At 47.8% G+C, this 23,330-nt stretch overlaps 1 protein-coding gene across 1 annotated transcript; it reads right to left on the bottom strand.

Moving 5' to 3' along the window:
• Nucleotides 1-510: 510 nt before the first annotated feature.
• LRP3 (LDL receptor related protein 3) lies at nucleotides 511-23,090 on the bottom strand. The gene is made up of 7 exons (XM_036751387.1): nucleotides 22,534-23,090; nucleotides 16,624-16,671; nucleotides 10,118-10,256; nucleotides 5,167-5,375; nucleotides 3,392-4,478; nucleotides 2,103-2,235; nucleotides 511-1,500 (listed from the first exon to the last, which is right to left on the bottom strand). Exons 1-7 carry the CDS (start codon nucleotides 22,982-22,984, stop codon nucleotides 802-804), a joined length of 2,766 nt encoding a protein of 921 aa, XP_036607282.1. The 5' UTR covers nucleotides 22,985-23,090; the 3' UTR covers nucleotides 511-801.
• Nucleotides 23,091-23,330: the final 240 nt, after the last annotated feature.

Consider the following 23,330-nt stretch of genomic DNA (forward strand, 5'->3'; position numbering starts at 1 on the left):
GTCATTCCAGTCTAGTTAGAGAAGCCCACTGTGAGACTAATCTCAGCCTTAAGCCAATCTTACTTCTCTGCCTGCAGATTTAGTACAGCATCCTCCTCAGGCTGCCCTTACCACTCCCCAAAAGAACTGGTCTAACCCCACCTTCTGAAGGAATACAGGCCCAAGCTAATCCATCTCAGCCATAACTTCTTTGGGGATCCTCCAAACCGAGGTCAGACTGTCCTGGAACTGGACCCATGGTCCCTCTTTGTCCCTTCCTTCACTGGATACCTCAAATGTTGAATGAGGTTTTCAGAAAGAGCTGGCAGGGACACCCAGCATCCACCATCATACCCACAGTGAGAAAGGTCACTCAGGCACCTGAGCACTTGATAGAGCACTGAGCTCTCCCAGGAGCCAATGACTTTTATCCTGGCAGGGCAAGCCCATGTGACCCTTTCACCACACCCAACCCCACCTACCCACCCAGGCTTCTAATGAGAGAAAGAGAGAGAGACAGAGAGACAGAGAGAGAGAAAAAAAGAAAAAGAAAGGAAGGAAGGAAGAAAGAAAACCATAACAAGGGTAAAAATCATCTTGTATTCCCTGATTGTAAAACACGGACAAGGAGAATTGGGAAAGGTGGTAAAGGGCAGGAGAATTCTCCCACACTGGGTGGTGACAGCTGACATGCCCACCAGGGGCCCCATCCACCCATGTTTAGTCCAGTCACCTCTCCCTGGAACGGTCACTGCAAGTAGCGTGAGGTCAACCTGTCAGACTTGAGACACTTCCTGCCATTCCACTGTAGCAGGGACCACATCAGCACACCAGGAGGGACTCATCATCACTGGCATCAGAAAGCAAGGAGTGGGGTGAAGTTGGCCCATGGACACCTAGGGGCTCCTCTTGGCATGTCTGGGGTGGACACAGGGAGCTGCCCGAGCAGACTGGTTCCCGCTTCCTGAGGGGCAGCCGACCTGATCCCTCGCTCAGCGGGGGAGGACTGGTGCCATGGGGGTCACCCTGGGTTTGGAGCCTCTCAGCAACACTTTCTGACAAGGGGTCTCTGAAAGCCTTTCTTGGCTCAGCCTGGCCGGGGGCTCTGAGCTCCTTGTTCAAGTGCCTGGGCTCTAGGCCATGTGCTGCACAAGTAGGAGCTGTGGTGCCTGGGGCAGGGGACCCCAAGGGTTCTGTTTCAGTTACCAGAGTACAGCTGGAAGCATCTGGTGGCCCCTCCCTCACAACCTGACCTACAGTCTCTGGGGGGATGGGGGGAGGCCCCGTAGAGGATGCAGGGGGGCTTGAGGAGGTGCCCCCGGCCCGGCGAATGATCCCATCCCCCAGAACAGTCTGTGAGGCACGTGATGGAGTCAGCAGCGGGATCTGCCCTCGCGCCCGGGGTCGGTGGAACAGTCTGTTCCAGATGCGGCCCAGGCGGCGGCGGGAGGCGCTCCGGCGAGAAGTGTGGCGCCGCATCTGGCGTCTCATGGCTGTCCTGATGTTCTGCAGTACTGATGCCTGCAACACAAGCCCAACACCATTATCAAGGAACTAGCGTTCTCCATGCCTTCCTCCCTCCACCCTGGAATCCACGACAGCTTCTCTCCCTCTGTATACCCTGATATTAGACTACTTCCCCAACTTCCTCAAAGATCTGAGAACCCAAAGCCAGGGTGGCCCTGAAGACATCACCTGGTCCATGCCTCTGCCAGCTCTGTTGGGTCTAGCCACCATTTTACTTTGAGACCCAAAGCCAGCTTGACTCCATGATGTCACAGATAAGGACAGGGGCTTGGGAATGGACTAAATGCCCTCTCATTTTTGCTCTGAGCCAATGGGCTAAAGATACACCTGCCCCTGCCAATCTTTTTTTAGCACCCAACAGCATTTTGATTTAGTGCTACTGCCATCCCTAATAGGGCCATATAGCCTGTGTTTATTTTTTTAATGAAATTAGTCTGAAATTAACTCTTTGGAAAATTTCATAACACACATACATACACACACACACACACACACACACACACACACACACACACACTATTATACACTATTATCACCACTGGCCCCTATGGATCAGGGAAGGGAATCCAGAAACATGACCCAGGGACCCACCTTACCTGGGATGCATTGTAGACAGGGAAGTCCTCCACAGGTGGGATAAGGCCCTGGGCAATGAGTTGGCCATAGGATGGAGGGGCCTCTCGTCGAACAAATTCAGCCTCTAGACGAGTCATTTGAGTCTCAAATGCCCTGGCATTAAAAGAGTCTGTTATAGGCACCTTTTTTCTATGTCCCAGTCACATGAGGAGGGCCTATCCATGGGCCATGTAGGATAGAACCCTCTCTCTGTCCCCAGCAACGTCCCATATATTCCACAGCTGCCAGCCTATACCTTCAAAGGGGGATAAAAAGGCCACAGGAAGATCACTACAAAAAATCCCGAAGGCCCAACTCCTGGGCAATGAATTCTGTCCTATTTCTGGGCTCCAGTCTCATTTAGACCTATGTGGCACCCATTAGTCTTAGTGTTTAGATGGTGGTTTGGTTCAGCACTGTAGTATGCTGGCGCCATCCCTCCCCTCCTTCCCATTACATACGCACACACCCCTCTTCCTATGGGACCTTCCAGAAGTAACACCAAATACAGACTAATCAGAGCCTCAAAGTCTCCAAATGCCTATGGGAAGAGATGCCAGTAAAGCAAACCTATCAGGAAAGAGGGAAAACCAATATGTGAAAAGACCAAATAGGGTTTCCTAACAGGATCTCCTAACATGTGAAGGGACAGGGAGGAAGGAGGGACAAGTCCAGAAACAAACTTGGGTGTTCCAGCCTCTGGGTCACATATCCCACTAATCAGATCAGCATGCCTAGTGGTCAATTAGAAGGCCAGCTCTGGCAGCAGCTTGCTTCCTTCCCCTCTTCCAGACTCCAATTTCCTCATTCATAAAATGTTGACAATCATCCCTGCCTAGCTGTGATGTACACAGTTAGAGGTGAATAGGATGCAGATGTGACCATGCTTCATGGAGTTGAAAACCAGAAGGAACAAAAGACAATTCAGTAGCAATTAGACGAGAGCAGAGCTTCTTAATTTTATTTTTTTTTCTTTGTATCAGGATCCCCTTTGGCAGTCTGGTGGACTGCCTTCTTAGAATATGGACCCCTTCTTGGAATAGTGTTTTGTTTTGTTTTTTAACTGAATGAAATGCTAAATTTCAGTTAGAGGTTAGTGAAAATGAAGATGTAATTATGTTCCCATTCAAGTTCATGGACTCCCTGAAACCCACTGACTCCTTGGTAACACGGGGACTCAGGGTTCAAAATTCCTGACCTAGAGCCCTATCCTCTGAACCAGACTTCTAGGAGGACGGGAAGGGCCCGGGCCTCCCCCCGAGGTGCTCACCTGTACTCCTGTGTGCGCAGGGAGTAGAGCTTGAAGGCGCAGCCAAGGGCAATGACAAGAAGGAGTCCACAGACAAGGCTGCCAATGAGGGCAGCAGTGATGACCTTTCGAGGCACTGCTGCCAAGCAGTCCCGCTCATCACTGCCATCTTGGCAATCCTCCTGACCATCGCAGCGCCATGTCTCAAAGACACACAGATTGGTGCCACAGTGGAAGGTCCCTGGCTGGCAGGAGAAGCAATTCTTCTCATCAGAGCCATCGGGACAATTCTTCTGGTTATTGCAGCGGTCAGGAGGTGCATAGCACAGCCCGCTGCCCCCCTCACACGGGTATTCATCCTGCTGGCAGGCCGGACAGCCCTCCTCATCTTTCCCTCCTGGGCAGTGCCACCAGCCATCACAGCGCTGCATCTCGGAAAAGCAGCCCTCATCACTCCCACACGGCTGCTCCCAAGGCAAGCAGTAGCCCTTGACCTGGTAGGTGGCATTGAAGCCATGGCCAACACTATGGGCTCGAGCATGGTAAGTCACTGTCAGCTGGCCCTCAGAGGCCTCCACGCTGACCACGCGGTGGTTGCTGCGGTAAGAGAGGGTCTGTAGCAGGCGGTCTGCACGCTCCCCAAGGCCATCGTAGACTTGCACATAGTCATCATAGCCCAGCTGCAGCTCCAGCTGTAAGAGGACACGCCGGGCGTCCTGTGTGTCCACGAGCCATGTGCATTGTAGATCATCAGAGCCACGGTCAGCCCCAAAGAGGTCAGGTGAGGCAAATGACCCATAGAAGTTGCCCAGTCTCCTACCACATGCAAGATCAGGGCAGTAGGCTTCATCCGAATTGTCACCACAGTCCTGAGTTCCATCACAGCGCCGCTCAGTGGGCAGGCACCGGGTGGAACGGGCACCACTGCAGGGGAATGTGCCAGGTGGGCACAGGCTAGATGGGATCTCTGTGGGTAAATTTGAGCAGTTCTTCTCATCTGACCCATCCCCACATTCATCCATGGCATTGCAGTGCCAAGGGCCTGGGAGGCATTTGCCATTGCCACAGAGAAATTCATCTGGTTGGCAAGCTGCTTGGCCCAGCTTTCCTAGGGGAAGGAAAGAGGAAAATATCAGTTTGGGTTCTGCCACTTACTGGCTCTAGTTACTATGGATAAGTCATTTAACTTCTCAGAACCTCATTTTTCTCATCTGTGAAATGGAGACAAAATCATACTACCTACTTCACAGGGCTGTTCTGAGGATTAGCTGAAGCAGGGGGTGTCAGATTAATTGAAGCACTGCAGTGTGAACTGATGATATTGCTAGAAGGACTTGCCCTTGAGGGATTAAGTTATTAAGGAGATTTTGGGGTTTGGGGGGCCTGTCCCTAACCTGGGAAAGCCTGAGGAAAGGCAAACACAGTTTCCCCATCAGAGATAGCATTTTAGGATGGGCATGGTGGGGAAGGTGGGGAACCATAAAGCTGAGTTTTACGGGGGCCAAGTGAGGATGGTCAAGGTTTTATTCTTTATTTTTGGAGGGGGGAGGCAAAGCAGTTGGAGTTAAGTGATTTGCCCATGGTCACACAGCTAGTAAGTGTGGCCAGATTTGAACTCAGGTCCTACTGACTCCAGGTCCAGTGCTATACTCACTGTATCACCTAGCTGCCCCATGAGAATGGTTAAGGTTGGGAAGAGGATACTTCAACCAATTCCTTTTTCCCATCCATCTCCAGTCATGGACAAAATACCCTGCACATGCCATGCTTTTCTCTGTGGGGAAGCCCATCCCTACCTCTGATGTAGGACAGGCGGAAGCCCTGGGCCTGGCCTGAGCTGGAAGCATCTGAATGGAAAAAGATCCAAACATGGTCTCGGGCTGAGATGAAGGCAGGGGGGATGGCCGAACCACAGATTCGGTAATCTTCCCGGCGAGATGATGGTCCCAGCATGAGCCAATCCGTGGTGCACTGGTGGGATTCTTCTACATCAAAGTTTCTGAAACTAGAGCAGGGGAGTGGAGAGACAGGTGAAGAAGGCCTGGCAAACCACAGGCGGGGACCATGGGGTCAGATATGGGGACTCATATCCCAGGAAAGGAGAGCGGGCTGTCAGGTCAGAGACAAGGAGAAGTCAACATCTGAGCTGAAACTAACAGCCCAGAAGTCAGATTTCCTTTTTACATCTCTACCTCGAGTCCCAACTCAAAAGCTATGCCCAAGATCCCCCACCCACCAATGAGATCTAGTGCCCCCAAAATAAAGTAGCCTAGAGTTCTGGGAGCCAAAATGATGCTAAGAAGAAAACAGAACTTTACCTCTTCCAGGCAGAGACAACCACAGACTCATGCATGCATGTGTGTATCATGCGTCTCTTGCTTCTGAGTTCCAGAATCTCATAAAGAAGACTCAGCCACCACCTAGTCCAGCCCAAACCAGAAGAGGAATCCCCTCTACAAGGCAGCCCAAAGTGGCCTTCCAATCTTTGCTTTAGTGAAGGGGAGCCCACTAGCCCATTCACTTTGGGATAACTAACTGTGGGTAATTTTTTTCTGACATCAAAAACAAACTGGCTCTTTGTAGCTTTCACCCACAGCTCTCAGTTCTGCCCTCTGGGGATCAAATGGGATACCTCACATCCTTCTTCTAGATGACGGCCCTTTAATACTGACCCTCTCTGTCGTCCTTCCTTTGTTGGCTTCTGAGGTTCATTCCAACTCTAGATCCATGTTCCTATGGTCCTCTCTCCTTCCTCTCCTGACAAACTCTACTTAAAATTCCCTCCCTCTAGGAAGCCTTCCCAAACCATCCCTATCTAATGGGGGTTGGTGTTGGGGGGAGGGGAGAAGTGCAGGTTGTTAAATTGTGACCCCACAGAGATAAAGTGCCCTTCGAGGTCCATTAGAACAGGGAAGGTCTGTGCTCTTCAGGGTAGACCAAGCAAAGAAAAAAAATCTGGGTGATTTAGAGTTGTGTTAGAAAATATGAATACAAAAATCCTTATTGCTGGGATCTCTCGCTCCCAGGCCAATCTAATCTTTCCTTGTAGCTGCCTATTCCCGCAGGCTTATAGTTCCTCCCCTTTCTATAGGTGTATTTAGAGGCAAAGATTCAAGCTGTGGTTTCTTTAAACACACACACACACACACACATACACACACACGCACGCACGCACGCACATTAGCAAAACATGATGTAGCTGGAAGCAGGTCAAAACTCCCTGGCAACTCCTAAATACCCAAGGGACCCCGCACATGTGCCCACCTGGTATGCGGCTCTGCACATATATCATCTCATCTCAGACACCCTATTTTCCCCCAGTTCAGTCTTCTTACTCCAACCCATGCCATGTTTATGCCATGGTCCTGACCCACACCTTCCAATCAAGCCCCTAGAGGAACATGACAGGCGCCAACAGCTGGAAAGCACTGCTTTGCACATCCTTGGAGCCAGGAAGGAAGACAGTCCAGACACCTGTCCTGTGCTGAGAATGCTGGGCCAGCTGGCTGTCCTCTCACACGGCAGGGAGGAGGTACGGGAGAGACGGTGGACACCTACCCATTCGCATTTGTGTGGACAAAAGTAATTTGTGCTACAGTGGGAAAAGCACCATACATGGAGGCAAAGGACCTGGCTTTAAATCCCAGATCTCCTACTTGTGTGAGCCTGCTCAGCCTCTATGGGATTCTATTTCCTTATCCAAAAAAAGGACCAGATGACCTTTAAGGTCCCTTCCAACTCCAACCTTAGGTTCATATGTACACTCACATAGACACGTTTAACCAACTGCCCATTCGGAAGTGCCACAGGGGATGGAGAACCAGGCCTGGTGTCCAGAAATCTGGCCTTAGACACTTGATAGCTGTATGATCCCAGGCATAGGGTCTTTATCTGCCTCAGTTTCCTCAACTATAAAATATGGATCATCATATTACCTACCTCCCGGGTTGTTATGAGGATCAAATGAGATAATATCTATAAAGCCGTTAGCATGGTGCCTTACATGTAATGGACGCTTAGTAAATGCTTATTTCCTTCCCCCCTTCCTAAAAAAGGGGCTTAGTGGGTGACAGGATGAGCTGGATTATGAGAAAGGGGGCCCCACTGTCTGCAGGACCAACCATAAGGTAGCCAGGATGAGGTTCAGGCCACTCATGAGAATCCACATGCCTTTTCCTGTTCTCCCTCATGTCTACCCCAACCATAGAAAGTTTCCTTCTTAAACCAGTCACAGCCCACTGCCCTTGAATACAAACACATGCTTCCAAATCCCCAAATGGAAGGCAGCCTAGGCCCTCCGGGATAACCCTGTCCTCAGGAGCCAACATCGGCATTACTTGTATGCTCTGTGCCTTTGACACCTGACATTTCTATCCAGAAGAGACCGTATTAGGTGATTAGTCATTCAGTGGCGTGATATAAGCTAATTTATGTCCAAATGCACTTGTATCAATTTAGTCTAGCCTTGCAAAAAATACTTGGCATTTATAGGATTTTTTCCTGTGGCTAGTCCTATTGACCCCAAAGTGTGTAGACAGAAATCAGGGCTCCATTGTCAGGACTATCATGGGATAGTCCTTAGTGTGAGTGTCCCAAATTATATCATTCTAAGCCTCAGTAAGCAGAGGTCAAGACCATCTCTTAGGGAACATCCCTGAAGTTGACTGATACCTTACGAGCCTCAGAATAGCCGGATGGATTCCAAGGTCTGCCCTTGACACACTGACTTCTTCATTATACACACCTCTTCTTCCCCTATCCATTCACCTGGTCTGTCTTTAACACTCCTCACTCAATTTTATCTGATCCCCATACCCCAACATAGCAGAGACTTTCTCCCCATGAAGAACAGAGTTGCCTTTGCCAATATCCAAACGAAAAAAAAAAAAACCTCTGGCAGTCAGGACCTCAGCTACCCAGTGAGTTTCTCCTAAGCTCAGTGCATGCAAAATTATTAAATGGGATTTACTCATCTTCTACCCACTTCATGACTTATCACAGCCATCAATCAGGAAATTTAAGAAATGCCAGGGCACAGGAACTGTCTGATGCTACTGCAGGAACCTAGGACTGTGATGACCAGTTCCTGGACTTCAGGTCCAAAGGCTGATTTTTAGCAAACATATGGGGGTACGGGCCAACTCCCTCTCCACTCCTGCCCATGATAAGACTGACTTTTTTTATTGCATTTGAGAGCACTCCACTGTCAGAGGGTTTCCTTAGAATGGTGAGGCAGCTTGTGTTTCCCGCCATAGGCTGCAGCTGAGCTAGCAGATGGTGCGTAGCAGAATGAGTCACTGCCTCGTACACAACTGCCGCCAGGAAGGTGGCTGTGTTTGCTGGTAGCCATGGGCAGTGGTGGCACCTAACTTCAGCAGCCCAGGATGTATACAAATATCAACCACCCCTTAGCTGCTTGAGAATTTCCATCCCTGGGCACCCAAACTTCACCTGACATCACAACCCCCCACCTCAGCCCTGCATCCCAAAAGACACATACAAAAGTCCTCACAGTCAGGTCCCACTGGACTCACCCTGTTCCCACCCCTCTCACCACACTCATCCTACTACCTTTGAGACCTTGCTCATTTTATAAATGGAGAAATTGAAGTTCATAGAGAATCCCAAGCCTGATGCTTCCCAACACTGCCCCCTAACCATTCCACACCCCCCAAATGGGGCTAAGGACCTTGTCATAGAGAAAGAATTCTCACTGAAAGAAGCTGCAGCCTTCCTCCATTCCCCACTCACCAATTCCTAAAGAAGTCTCAGAGTGCTCCTAGGTATCCCTTGAGGCCCCCTAAACCTCAACTCTTCCCTTACTCACTATTCCCTGAAAGAGCACAAGAATGAGACAGGATTCCAAATAAAGTCCTACATGCTGTCCATGCCTCTGTTTTCCAAAATGCAGAAGAGACCCAATAGCCCAGGGGTATTAACCAGGAAAGAGCTGGGGACACGTCCCAAACCAGGCTCCAAGGGCGATACCTCTCCTCCAAGTATGTGTTGTAAGGATGGGGGGGTCAGTCCTGCTCCCCCTCAGGATTTCCTCAAGCTTCAGCAGCTTAGAAAGGGTCTCTCACTCAGGTTGGGGAACCCTACCTCTTAACCCCTTAGCAAAGACCTAGAAGTGGCGCCCAGGTTACTGCTCAACAGTTATCATTTAAGTCCTAGGGCCTTTGAAATGCAGGAAGTCCTTAGACAAGACTGTTAATTCTTGTCAATTAAGTTAAGCCCTCATTTCTAACATCTCTGGGTGGAGACTCACCCATAGACACATGCGGCCCCTTGAGTTAGGATGGCACGGTGGAGGCGACGCTGGATTTAGAGGCAAAAGACGTGACTTCCAATCCCAACTCTTCTGCTAACTACCTGTGTAAATCACTTAACCTCTCTGCATATCAAAGCAACAGGGTTAGACTAGATAATTTCTAAGATCCTTTCCACCTTAACACCTATAATCATATGACTGTCCATGCACACATATAAATGTAAGAACACATAGACAGCCCCTAGGGCCTCCCAGGTTCTACACTTTCCAAGGCAGCTTAAACTAACCCAGGAAAAAGCTCTCTCTTCCCAAGCCTCAGGAAGGGAATGGAAGTTCCTTGAGGGCAGGGGCTGTCTTGCTTTTGTCTTTGTATCACCAATGCTTGGAACACAGTAAGCAGTTAATAAATGCTTGTTGATTGATTGAGTAGACCGACCCCCCAGCCTTTTTTCTGCAGCCCCAGAGCCCATCCGTACCTGATGGTGATCATGTCCCCATGGTCCCCCTGGATGTACCAGCTGCAGTTGGTGCCTGGGGGATAGTTGAGGGGCCAGGATGGACTGTAGATGACTCCACGCCGCTCCGTGTGCTGCTCCAGCTTCCCACTGCAGGCAGCTGATGGAGACAAAACAGAGAAACCAAATGAACAGGGCTGGGTCAGAGCTGGAGTCAGGGATTCCTAGGCCACACCCACCAAATCCCAAACTCACACAAAATGGGCCACAGCTTCGGGCCAAGAGCAAAAAGGCCAGACTACTACCCTCCAGTTACACAGGGTCCAGGCCCAGGAGCTCCCACAATGAAGCTGCTTGTAAGCAGGCAGGGACATTTAACATGGCCAGATCTGGCAAGGTTTGCTTTGTAAATAACACCAGATGAGAGAATCAAGAGCCAACAGGGTCAAAATTCAGATTCAGGAACCAGACGAGCCTTGACTGCAGGTACCAACATTTAATTACTTCCCTTTCCTGTCTCCTCTGACCTCCTTCCATGTGCCTGACACCGGACTTAACTTCACCTTAGAGAAAAAAAGGCAAGGCACAGCTGGCTGAAGAGACCCAACTCATCCACATGAAACAAGAGGCCAGAGACAACAAATCAATGATAGGCTGAACTGATTATAACCACGTGTCTACCATACACACCAAGGAAAAAGAAGACACCAACTTTGCCCCCTTGAGAAGCTAACGGTCCAGTTGGGAATTATATATGACTACAAATCTGCAAAATAATAATACCTAGCTTATATATAGCATTTTAAGATTTTCCAAGCTCTTTAGAAATATTATCTCATTAGATCCTCACAACACCTCTGGGAGGTAAATGCCATTATTATCCACATTTTACATCTGAGGAAACTGAGACAGACGGGTTAAGTGACTTGCCCAGGGTCACATAACGAGTAAGCATCTGAGGCTAGACTTGAACTCAGGTTTTCCTGACTCCAAGGCAGGCACTCTACCCATTGTGCCACCTGGCTATCACTAAATATACTGACGTATTGAACACTATATACTGAACTAGACAGAATCTATTTGAATCCTTCTTTCCAGACATCAAAGCCAGTAAGACACAGGAAGAAGACTTTGTTCCTGGTTCTACCATTACTTCCCTTAACCTCTCCGAACCTCACCTTCCTCAGTCCTCACCTACCTCACACAGTTGTTGTGATGCTCCGGTGAGAGAATGGTCATATGAGTACTTGGAGAACTTCGAAGTGCTACTCACATGTAACATATCAGTAGTATCGGCTCTGACGCTGACTTACCTGGAGAAAACCACTTCACCTTGTGACTGTTGATCAATAAAGCATTTTTAAGGGCTTACTACATACTATGCCCCAGAGGAAACCTTAGAGGTCATGTGGTCTAACTTGCTCATCATTCAGGGGAGGAAACCGAGGCCCCGGGATCACACAGCTAGTACGTCTCTGGAACTGAGTTCTCTTATCTATAAAATGGAGACACCTTCACATGTCCTCCCTATCTCAAGGGGGTATTAGGCTCAAGAGAAATAGCTAACGTTTATATAGTATTTCAAGGTTTGCAAAGTGCTTTCCACGTATTATCTCATTGGATCCTCATAACAACCCTGTAAGGCAGATACTATCATATCCATTTTACGGATAAGGAAACTGATGGCGAGAGGTTAAGTGGCTTGCTAGTAAGGGTCATGAAGCTAGGAAGCGACTAAGGAAGGAGCTGAACTCAGGTCTACCTGACTCCAAGCCCATCACTCTATCTACTACACAACCTACTTGCCTATAATGATGCACATAAAAGGGCCTTAGGAAGCTAAAAATGTTGTACAAATATGAAAGATGACTGCAATTAAAGCTTGGAAGAACCATGTAACAGAAATCTTTCATAAAGGATGGTGGATTGCATGGCTTCTGCCATATTAAAAGCCCAAGACTATATACAGGGAAAAGATCCAGGAAGAGCCATGCCCAGAAGCAGCAAATGTTCTTGACTTTTTTTCCCTCATCTGTAAAATGAAGGGAAAGCCTTCGCTAGACTCTGGGGTCATTTTTAGTTCTACATCTATGATCCTAGAAAAAGTTCTCTAAAGCTAATTATAAAAGAAAGTAATCACTATGTCATGATCAGGAGATCCAAGGAAGAGTTGTGAAGTTTCACATATTTGCTGATCTGGCCAGAATATTTTAGAGCATCTACAGTGGCCAAGTTTCTCAACACTTAGAGAAAAATCAGATGCCTCAGATTACAATTTCCTTTGTAAACTGAGACCATGGTTTTAAAGCATTGCAACCAGCCCCCCCTCCCCCCGAATTTCTATCCTCCACTTTAGTTCTGCAAAAGGACATTTTGATCCTCAACCACTATGGAGGCTGCAGGTGTGAGCTCATCTCCACTTTGGAAGTGTGGGAGGGGGACAGAAAGGATGGGGGAGACAAAAAGAGAACCTCCCTGAGAAAAGAGAAAGAGGAGGAAGGAGAGAGGGAGGGAGAGAAAAAGAGGAAGGGAAGGAGACAAGAGTCAGAGACAGAGATGGGGAGAGAGAGAGAGAGAGAGAGAGAGAGACAGAGAATGGGAGAAGAAGAGAGGGAGGAAGGGAGAGACAGAGGTAGAGGGAGGGAGAGAGAGAGACCAAGACAGACAGAGACAGAGAGACAGATGGAGATAAGAGAAAGACAGAGACAGAAAAACAGAGAGTGGGGGGAGGGACAGAGAGAGAGATAGTAGGAGAGGAAAAGAGAGGGGAAGGGAGAGATAGGGGTATGGGGAGGGAGACAGAGAGACAGAAACAGAGAGGGACAGAAAAGAGACCAGAATAGATAGACAGAGACAAAGAGACGGATTGGGGTGGGGTGGAGAGAAGAGAGAGGGAAACACAGACATAGCAGGAGAGTGGGACAGACAGAGACAAAGAGAAAGACTGAAACAGAATCAAAGAGAGGAAGGAGGGAGAAAGACACAGAGAGTGGGAGAGGAAGGGGGGGAAGGAAGAGAGAGAGTTAGAGCAAGGGAGACAGAGAGAAGACTGAGAGACAGACAGACAGGCAGACGGAGACAAAGAGAAAGAGACAGGAAGAAACAGAGTCAGAGAGAGGGGGCAGGAATGGAGAGAGGAAGGGAGGGAGAGAGAGAGAGCATTCTGGAAATCTCAGAGGTGTAACTGACTATTCCTCAAGCTTGTTCTGCCCCCATTAAACAGGCTTCTTCCTACTAAGACAAAGCCTGCCAAGCCCAGAAGAAAACAAGATTCAGAACTACCAACACTGTCTTTGCAGCACAATGTAGAAAATAAGTCACTGGTTATGGATCCAGGAAGGCCAAAGTTCAGCTCTCCCTTCCAGCACTTACTAGCTCTACGGCCTTTGGTCAAGGCTGTTAAACTTTGAGACTCAGTTTTTCTGTCCACCTTGCCTCAAAGGGTAAGAAAGGGATATGAGACAGCAAGGATATGTACAGCAGCAGTAAGAGGCCAGCTGCTCCCTCCTCTTCTTCAGTAGCCACAGTCCCAGGACTTAGTGATGAGATGCATAAATTAGCTCCCCATCCTTTGAGACCATCAGTCTGACCAAACTTCATTTAAGACAAACAATCAAGAGTCCCCCAGCTGCTCATTTTGGTTGGCCAAAGCACAAACATATCCATGCCACACGGTTTTAATAAGTTTCTTCAACTTAACATGCCCTAAGGAATTATTCTGGCCAGAAAGCTGAGATGCTGAGTGCTCAGAAAGAGAGATACATTGGGGATGGGAAGGAAGCATCTCAGGGTTCCTGTATCCTGGCATCCACACAGTCAGACTCAGTGCAAGGCTTTGCTCTTCTCTGGACTCAAGATCCCCATATACAAAATGGGGCTGTTGGTACTGAACAGCCTTGGAAGGAAGATGAGGAAATTTGTGAAAGATGAGAGAATCCTGCTAGGGAGGATGAAGAACAGGCCAGATCTATGACAGTAATCACAAGCTGGCCTGGTCAATGAGGGGGTCACTGTTTATAATGCAATCTGTAATTTTAAAAGGAGTTTGAGGGTTCCTTAAACCTGAGAGTCCCAGGATTATGGCCACTTCTCCCCTTGGCAGTGTCCTGGGTAAAAGAGGGAATGCATGTACACATGCGTGTCTCTCTCACAAAATCACAGATTAAGAGCTGGAAAGGACCTTAGGGATGATCTAGTCCATCTCTCTCATTTTACCTGTGTGGAAACTGAGGCTCAGACCTGGTGAAATGGTTTGCCCAAGGTCATACAGATTGTAAACAATATAACCAGGTATCAAACTCGAGTCCAAATCAGGTCAAATCCAAATCCAACGGGTGAGGAAGGTTGGGGTGGGGCTGGGGGTGGGAGTGAGGACAATTGGCTCTACTCAAGCTAGACACAAAATCCGCACCTCTTTAAGTTATATGAGTCAAGATGCCACCTCAACCTGGCACAGCCATCAGGGCAGAGTTCAACATTCAAGTCACTCTTTTCCCTCTTTCCTGGACCAAGGAAACACCAAAACAAAAGAACAATTTCCTGTCTCTAAAAATACTTAAATGCAAGTACTGATCATGCACTATTGGCTGAAAAGATTTTCAAAAAGGGGGATCAATACATGAGTCCTCTGCCTTTAGTTCTAACCCTTGAGTGAGGCAGCATCATGCAAGTAAGAAAACCTAACACCTCCAATAAGTCTGCCTTTGCTTGGGAGATTTTCCAGATACATACATCTTCTCTCAGCCAAAATGAGGGGCTTGCTCATGTGCCTCCAGAAACCTGACCATCATTCACAGGAGTCTGAGGGAAGAGAAGGGCTTATAAGCCCACACAGAAGGGCCCCAGGCCAGCAGGCACACAGCTATTCTTTCCTGCAAGTGTGTTCATACCTTTCTTACCAAGAGCCCCATTTGTGGCTCACAATTTCCCTGATGTTTCTAAGTTCAATGCGCCTCCATCACAAGGACACACTGTCAGACAAACGGTAGTGCTCCGGATGTCTCTCCAACTCTCCAACATGCCCTGTGGTCCTAGAGCAAGGGTAAAGCAGAATATTTGCCTCTGCAGACATTGGCTAAGGATCTTACCCACAGATTAGCTGGTGGAGAGAGGCCAGGCTTACTCCAAAAGGAGCCAAAGGGTTTGTCAAATGGAATATTAATATTTACGGGGGATAAGTCATTGTTGATTTAAAAACAAACCAAAAAAGCTTCCTAAAATAATTTAGCAAAAAAGATGCTCTCAGGAGACAGTGGCCAAACTGTCCCAAAAAACCACATGAGAATATTGTGAAGAGATGACATAATTATAAGACACAAAACATGGAGAAACCACAAAGTCATAGCCACTAAAATTGGAAAAGGGAAGTAGCCTCAAGGACAAGGGCTCTTACCCTGGTGTTTGTGGATAGATTTCAGGGGGTCCATGAACTTGGATGGAGAAAAAAATTACATCTTCATTTTCATTAACCTCTAACTGAAATTTAGCATTTCCTTCAATATTTAAAAATGTTATTCTGAGGAGTTCCTAGGCTTCACCAGATTACCAAAGAGGTTCATGACCCAAAAAAGTTAAGAACTCTTGATCCAGTGTTAGTTAGCACAAGAAGGACTCGATGTACACTATCTTTCATTTTCACAAGGGCAAAAAAATATACGATCAAAGTAAGATAATTTGAGTCAGATACTAAAGAGAATTAGGAAAAAAGGAGAATTGTGGCTAGGGTTAGCAGACCATATGCTGCCTTAAAATGAGATGTAGAAATAAAGATTTGCCTACTTCTTTCAAATCAGTTTAAAATAAGCAAGCCCCAGACCCAGCCTAAGATCACAGAATGCAAATACTAACATGCCTGCAGTTCAAAAAAAAAAGGAAGGTGGAAAAGCTCACACATAATTAATGGGCCCCTGGACCTGTTTTGAAACCCAGAGTTCCTGAGAAACTTTCCTGCGTTTCTTCCAAAAGAAAGTAACTCTTGATGATAGGCCTCTTAGTCAGATTATGGGCCCCTGAAAAGTTCTGTTCCCTGAGGGACTCCTCAAATAAATGTGGACAGCATCAGAATTTGGTAAAAATCAGAAAGGGGGGAGGGGAGAAAACCAATCTACACCAACTTCTGCTTTTTCACCTCCCCCTTTGCTAGACCTCTCTGTATATCATCTTACCCAGTGCTGAGCACACAAGAAATACTCAACAACTAACTGCCGCTTGGGCTAGGTAATTACCAAATATACATTCAACTGTGCAGACTACATTTCAGACACAGTCCCTTGCCCTGAAGAAGCCTCACTTCCTAGCGTTGCCTTAGGGGTCACAGATACAGAGCTTCCATTTAAAAGCACACACACAAAAAAGTCATTTCTCAGTATTATCAGCACCAAACAGGGACAGAGAGGAAAATACATTCAGAGTCAGACTCTGTTCTGCTCAGACTCAGGAAGTCACCTAATGGGGGATAAAAGAGCAGCCTCAGCAGCAGGGGAAGTAGGAAGCTCAATCCCCTGGAGGAAATGATAGACACATCTTACCTAAGGAAGGAACTGCACTGCTGAGCCTCCCAGTTAAGAAGAGATTAACTGCAAGAGACACAAAAATAGGATGTTACCGACCTTATCTCATTCCCCAAAAGCCACATACAGCAGGACTAATAATGTAAGCCATGGTCTAACTAAGACCACGTGCTTTGCTTTTTAAAATCCCCCATATTACCATATACAGACACACACACACATACATACACAATATATAACATATGTATACGTAACATAGCATATGTACTCGTATACACATATATGCACATACATACAATATAGCATACATACACATAATATAGAATATAAACACATACACAATATATACTATATATACATAGAATATAGCATATATATACACACAATATGTATCATATATAATATGATATATATATAATACATCATATATATAAATAAAACTACTACAGTATCTTATCTTCTTTCATCCTCACAACATCCCTGTGAATAGGCAGTATATATATATAAATTTATGTGTATTTGTGTGTATGTATATTTATAAGGCTATAAATGGCAGAACAGGTGCCCATCTGCATTGAGAGAGGAAGTTCCTCACCTGGAGCTTGACCAAGGCATGTATATACATACATACATACACACACACACACATACTCTTGAACAGACCTCTGATTTTACCAGTATAGGGAACCCCCTATGAGGAGCTCCTTCTACGCAGATGGGCACCTGCTCTGCCATTTATAGCTTTAGATAGTAGCCTGGGACATTGAGAGGTTGAGTGATTTGACTAAGTACACACAAGCCAATATTTGCCATAAGTAGGATGTGATCTCAGGTCTTCCTGACTCCACGGCCGCTCTTTTTCCACTATGCCAAATTATCTCTTAGTGTCCCTGTGTATATTTTCATTTTATAGGTTACTGAGGATATTACAGCTAGGTAGCCTAGTGGATAGAGTTTCATGTCTGGAGTCAGGAAGACAAGTTCAAATCCAGCCTCAGACACTTGGTAGCTGTGTGATCCTGGGCAAGTCACTTAACCCTGTTTGCCTCAGTTTCCTCATCTATAAAATGAGCTGGAGAAGGAAATGACAAACTGCTCCAGTAGCTTTGCCAAGAAAACCCCAAATGGGGTCACGAAGAGTCAGACACAACTCAGAAACATCAAGGAAACTGAGGCCCAGATGGAAAAAAATGGTTTTATAAAACCTGCCCCTTTAAATCCAGGTTTCCTGACATAGAAAGTCCAAGGCTCTTTCTACTATCCAGCACAGTTAGTGAGGAAGACTTTCCCCTTCTTCATCTTCACCCTCATACACATACCCCCAAATCCAAACACCAATTAATTTTCCTAGTCCCATAAAGGGGACTCTGCTTTCCAAAATTGCTCTTTCAATGCCTTTCTATTACATAGGCTAATTAATCGGTGGGGATTAGGACCAGTTACAGAATGCTGCAATCATTTACTATGTGAAAAAAAAATCAGCTGACCCTGGAAAGTGTCCCAAAGCAACCAACACCCTTCCCCCAATTCCCTGCAGCAACAGCAATGCTCCTCTCCTCTACAACATAGCCAGTTCCCTACCCCCACAGAGCCTCTTTCCCCTTCCTAAGCCCCTAAGTGACTAGCTGCAGGTATCTAGCTCTGACTGTTTGGATCCCCTCCCCACATACACACACATCCCGCCCAGCTTTGGTGGTAAGGAAAACACCCACGAAAATGTTCCCAGTCTGCCTGGGGAGGCAAGTCTCAAACCTGTAAAACAATCAGAAAAAAGCATAAGGCAAGGTAAGGTGGAGAACTAGAATTGATCTCACCCTCCTCTAAGCCCCTCCCAAACCATGCGCCAACCCTTCTTCCCTTTTCTAAGCACTTACAGCCTTCTACCTTGTATTATAGTTAGTTGTCTAATCCCTACCAGACTGGGAATTTCTAGGAGGCAAGCCCCATCTTGTCTCAGTGGGCAGCACAATGCTAGGGATGAGTTAACAAATACTAAGTGCAAAAGGGGTCCAGCCCTAGACCTAGGCTGGACTTCCCTGCTTCTCCCCCCAACTTTCCAGGGAGCTCATGTCCTCTTTGGAACTGATCAGGAACCCTTCCCTTGACTCCAGGACTTTTACCTTCCTTTGTTTTTTCTTTTTCTTTTTCTTTCTTTTCTTTACCTCTACTGGTTTCTAAAGCTGAACCCAAAGCACTTAGCTTCTAAACCTTAATTAAGCCTCCTTTCCTCCCTAGGTTCAGAGATCTGATCAGCCAGAGTGTCTAGTTCCTGGTATCTGTTTCTCTTCTCTCTCCTTCCCCATTCAATTCCTCCAAACAACCACAATACATTCCCTATGGTTACAATTATAAACTCCTTGAGAGCAGGGATTCTATCATTCTTCCTCATTATCTATCAAGCACCAACTCAATTCAGTTCCTTATACACATTGGGCACAAAATAAATATTTACTGAATTATAAGGCCAAAGGAAATGTATAACTTCAGAAATAGTATGCTAGAGTGAAATAACTAAAATTATATATAAAAGAAAATTTTCCAGTCTGATTGAGTGGTATTTTACTTCTAAGATAATCCAGTTATATCATGGCCCTAAGTCAACCAAGATAAGTTCTAGGCTTGAAGCATCCCTGTTCCTATGTGACAGTCCCATTTGCTCCACTCACCCAAAAAATTACCACTCCCAGAATTCCTAAGGGTCAAGATGGGACTGCCCACCTGAGTACCATTAATGAAGTTCATTTGCCTTTTCTACAATCCTATCTTTCTGGTGGTCATTGTCAAGCTGTTGGTAGGTTATCCAAAATCACTTATCACTCAATCGATTAGATCACTCCCACCAATGGGAAGGGACTAAAAAAATCCACATACAATTGAAATTTTTCTAATCATTTCAAACATAGAATTGGATGCAGGCTATGGGCAGACACAGGGAGAATATGACCAAGGCAGAGCTATCTGATCAGCCTCTGAACCTCACACTCAGCCCATACTAGGCCAGACTCTAAATCACTGAAAAAATTTTAAAAACCTTCTGAGATACCCCTCCCACTATAAAGCCAAAATAACCTTTATGTACAAACCCAACCTCAAAGTTCAGCCTTCCAACCCAGTGGCTCCAATTTGGGGGTGTCCAACTTGGCTACTCTCCCCACTCTCCAACTCCAGCTCTTCCTGAAGCTTCAGGCCACATCCCTTTCCCTGCCCACATTGTGAACACATATTGGAAAGGGACCTTCTCCATCTAGGTCCCAGACAGAGTTCTGGGCTCTTCTTGTCCCCACCCTTGCTCTGATAATCTTGCCAAGGACCCAGGTTGGACCATCCAACCTATTTCTGTATTTAGAGGCTCAATGTATTAAACAGGAACCCCCTGGAAAGAAGAAAAGAAGAGCTTGGGAAAGTCCCATCCTTCTGAGTGTCACTGGCTGTCTAATTCAATAGCCACCATCTAGCAGAGCTCCAAGACTGTAAGGGACAGCCCATACCAGGAAGACTGGCCATAGCTCTGTTCTCTACTTTCCCCTCTCCCAAAGAAAGGCTCCAAGTTCAGCATCCTCCTACCACACCTATTGACCTAGGGCTTCAACTCTCCTCCTGGGTTGCTAACCATCTAATGCTATCTCAGTTTAACAAAGCCAAGGTCACAAAGAAAAGCAAGAGAGATGAAACCAAAGGGAGGGACAGAAGATTAAAAGGCCAAGAGTAGAAAGGAAAGAGAGTTGGGGGTGGGGGGAGCCAACAGGTATTTATTTTTTAATCCCTGTATCCCCTGTAGGGAGCACTAGCACACAGTGGGTCCTTAATAAGGATTGTTGAATGAATGAAGAAGACATATGCCCAGAGTCCTGAAACAGAAACTCAGGTCTCTCCCCAGTCCTAGAATACTACATAAGGCTAAAAGAATCACTTCAATATGAGCAGAAGCAGAAAAGCTGAAAGAAGGGTAACTCTCTATCATCCCTTCCCGCCCTGCCTTTAAGAAAGCAGAGAAAAATCCCAATCAGAAGCTACAGAAGGAACAGAGCAGCAAACAGTTTCTAGACCCAGGTAACAAGCAGCAGCAGCAAGACGTAGGCCTGGCAGTACCCCCAAGGGGTCTGATCAGAGCCAGTGATGTCAGCAATGCCAGGTACCACACACACCACAAGAGGGCTCCTTCAATTGCCCAGAGAGCTCTACTCCTCTTAGGTAAGATGAGTCAGCTCCCCAAGTCTGAACTCGACAGCTTTAGGCAGTTTCTAAAATCACAATTCAATTCGCCTACAGGGAATCTGGTGGGGATTTTTCCCGCCACCTGGGGAAAAGACAGTAGGGAAAGGAGTGGAGGAGGGGAGAGGCTTTGGGGTTTTTTAATCTTTGTAGTTAGAAGTACACTTTTTAAAGAATTCAGCATATAATTTGAGTTTTCAAAATCCAAACCGTGGTTGGGGGAAAAAAAAATTAGCTGCTCATGGAAAAAAAAAAAAAGAATCCTAGCAAAAAGATCCCTGAAAAGAGCTCTCAGATTCCCTTCCTTTCTCCAACTGAGAAAACCTCCAATCCCACTGCAGGACCCATCACCACCCCTACACACTCTGACAGTCAGATCCCTTAGCACAGGCTTCTTCACCAAATGTTCCTGGAGACAAATGGAGAACAGGTCATTTGAGGTCATTTTAGTACAAAAACTTATCAGTTTGAAATGCTCTGCATTCTGTTCATCATGAGGAAGTCTCAGAAGTCCAGCTCTCTGCAGGGCAACCCACTTAAATCAGAGACCCTATTTAAATACCAGGTGGCACAAAATAGGGCCAGTTCTAACTAGGCCAACCTGCAAGAGACCTCCCTCCCCAGGGAACAATTTACTTTATCTGCCAGATAACCAGCAGCTCAGATTTCGGGGAAATTAAGGAAAGGGACTGATGATGGAGGCTGAAACAAAACCCACACATAGGTGAGTTTTCAGACCTCACAATTCCTGCTTCAATACTCCAAGTACCTTCTTACAGTCCTGTCCCATGCAACAATCCCTCAGTAGTAGCTGCCCATCCCCCACCCCATACACACAACCAGCTTTCTGTGAGCCCCTCTTCCCTGCGTCTTAATGAATGCTGTGTCTGAGAGCCATGAAGCCTCAGGTTTTAGCAACTGGAAGCTACTGAATGGAATCTCTACCAAGTTTCAGGTCTAGAGTGATAATGGTTGTTCAATGAGACTCTGGAGATACTTTAGACTCCCAGACCCATCTTTAGGTCATGGTAAAGTCTCCAACATGGGTTCCCTTGAACCTTAAAAGTCTTGTCGGTGACCTCCTACCCTCGGGAAAGGCCGACGGGGTTGGTGGAAGATGGGGACCAGGGCAGACCCAGACCCACCGCTTCGACCTTCTGAGATGAACCTAGGGCTCAGTTCAGGTGGCGTTGCTACCTGGAGGGGAGGGAGGCAGTTCCAATTAGCTGGGAATGTAATGATTTTTTACCCTTTTTTTAAACCCAAGCCCCGTTGCTGCCCTGTCAGAGGAGTGCCTACGATGAAGGCAACTGGAGGGCTTAGGTTTGCTCATCCTCTCCCCCTTCCCTCCCACCCCAACTCTCCCCGCCCCCCACCGCTACCTAAGAAAGATCTGCACTCCGGATCGCAGTAAACCTAGGCTCCCAAAGCAAATAGGGTAAGGGGGAGGGGGCAATAGGTGGGGGGCAACCTCAGGCGAGTCTCCAACTTCCGGGGGCCAGGGGAGGAGGAGCCACCGGGCAGGTGTGCTGAAAGAATCGGGGTGGGGTGGTGGGGGGACTTGGGGGGGGGATTCAAGTCTTTTCAGAATCTATACACACACACACACACACACACACACACACACACACACACATACACACACACACCCGCCCGGGAGCCGTAGGTCCCCTTCTCCCATACACACCCCCCACGCCCCACCCGAGCCGGACTCACCCAAGCAGACCACAGCGAGCTGCGCCCGGGCGCTGGGGCCCCCCTCCAGCCCGGCAACGAGTGGCTTCTCCATGCTGTAGCCGGGGTGAGGGCTGAACAGCTTGGGAGACTCCGGCTTCTTCGATCTCCAGCAACTGCGAAGGCTTCTTTGTGCAGAGGCCCGGGGGAGCCGGGGGGCCACATCCGCGGCGGCCGCGCCGGGCCCGGGATGGCTGCAACTGGCGGCTTCAAGGACGACGACGCTGCTGCTGCTGCTGCTGCTGCTGCTGCTGCTGCTGCTGCTGCTGCTGCTGCTGCTGCTGCTGCTGCTACGGAGAAGAAGAAGGAGCTGGAGGAGCGATTGCCCTGGAGGAGGCACCCTGCGCCCCAGGCTCGGCCAGCCTCTGCCTGCTGCCTGCTGGCTCCCTGAGCCGCGGCGCGAGGCGGTGGCGCCGGAGGAACCCGAGCGCATCCATTCCCGGCAGGCCCGGGCTCCGGCTCCGCGCCTGCAGATGCCAATCCCCGAACCTGCTTCCCCAACACCAGCAGGGAGACCAGCACCGAGCCCAGACGAGCCAGACGCCAGACACGTGACGGCCCCGTGGGCTAGGCAATGGCCCGGCCCGGGGAGCCCATTGGCTGGGCTGGCCTCCCCTGGAGGAGGGGTCCACAGCTAGAGTGTAGCCCGCCCCCAGGCCCAGGCCCCTGCTGGACAGCTCCCCTGCAAGCTGCATGCCAGCCCGCCCGCCTGCCCCACGGGGCTCTGCAAAAGCAGAGTAGCCGCCACTGCTCCATTTTTGGTGGCGGGATGGATAGAT

The sequence above is a fragment of the Trichosurus vulpecula genome, chromosome 3 (genome assembly GCF_011100635.1).
Source record: "Trichosurus vulpecula isolate mTriVul1 chromosome 3, mTriVul1.pri, whole genome shotgun sequence".
Classification (NCBI taxonomy): Eukaryota; Metazoa; Chordata; class Mammalia; order Diprotodontia; family Phalangeridae; genus Trichosurus; species Trichosurus vulpecula.

Bases quoted from the DNA above. Each gene is read 5' to 3' on its own strand.
- LRP3 (XM_036751387.1), bottom strand. From the start codon at position 22,984: ATGCGCTCGGGTTCCTCCGGCGCCACCGCCTCGCGCCGCGGCTCAGGG. The intron at 10,257-16,623 runs GTAAGATGTGTC...TGTCTCCATCAG, and splicing joins CAGTGCAGTTCCTTCCTTAG to CTGCCTGCAGTGGGAAGCTG. The intron at 2,236-3,391 runs GTGAGCACCTCG...TTTTAATGCCAG, and splicing joins CTGCGCACACAGGAGTACAG to GGCATTTGAGACTCAAATGA.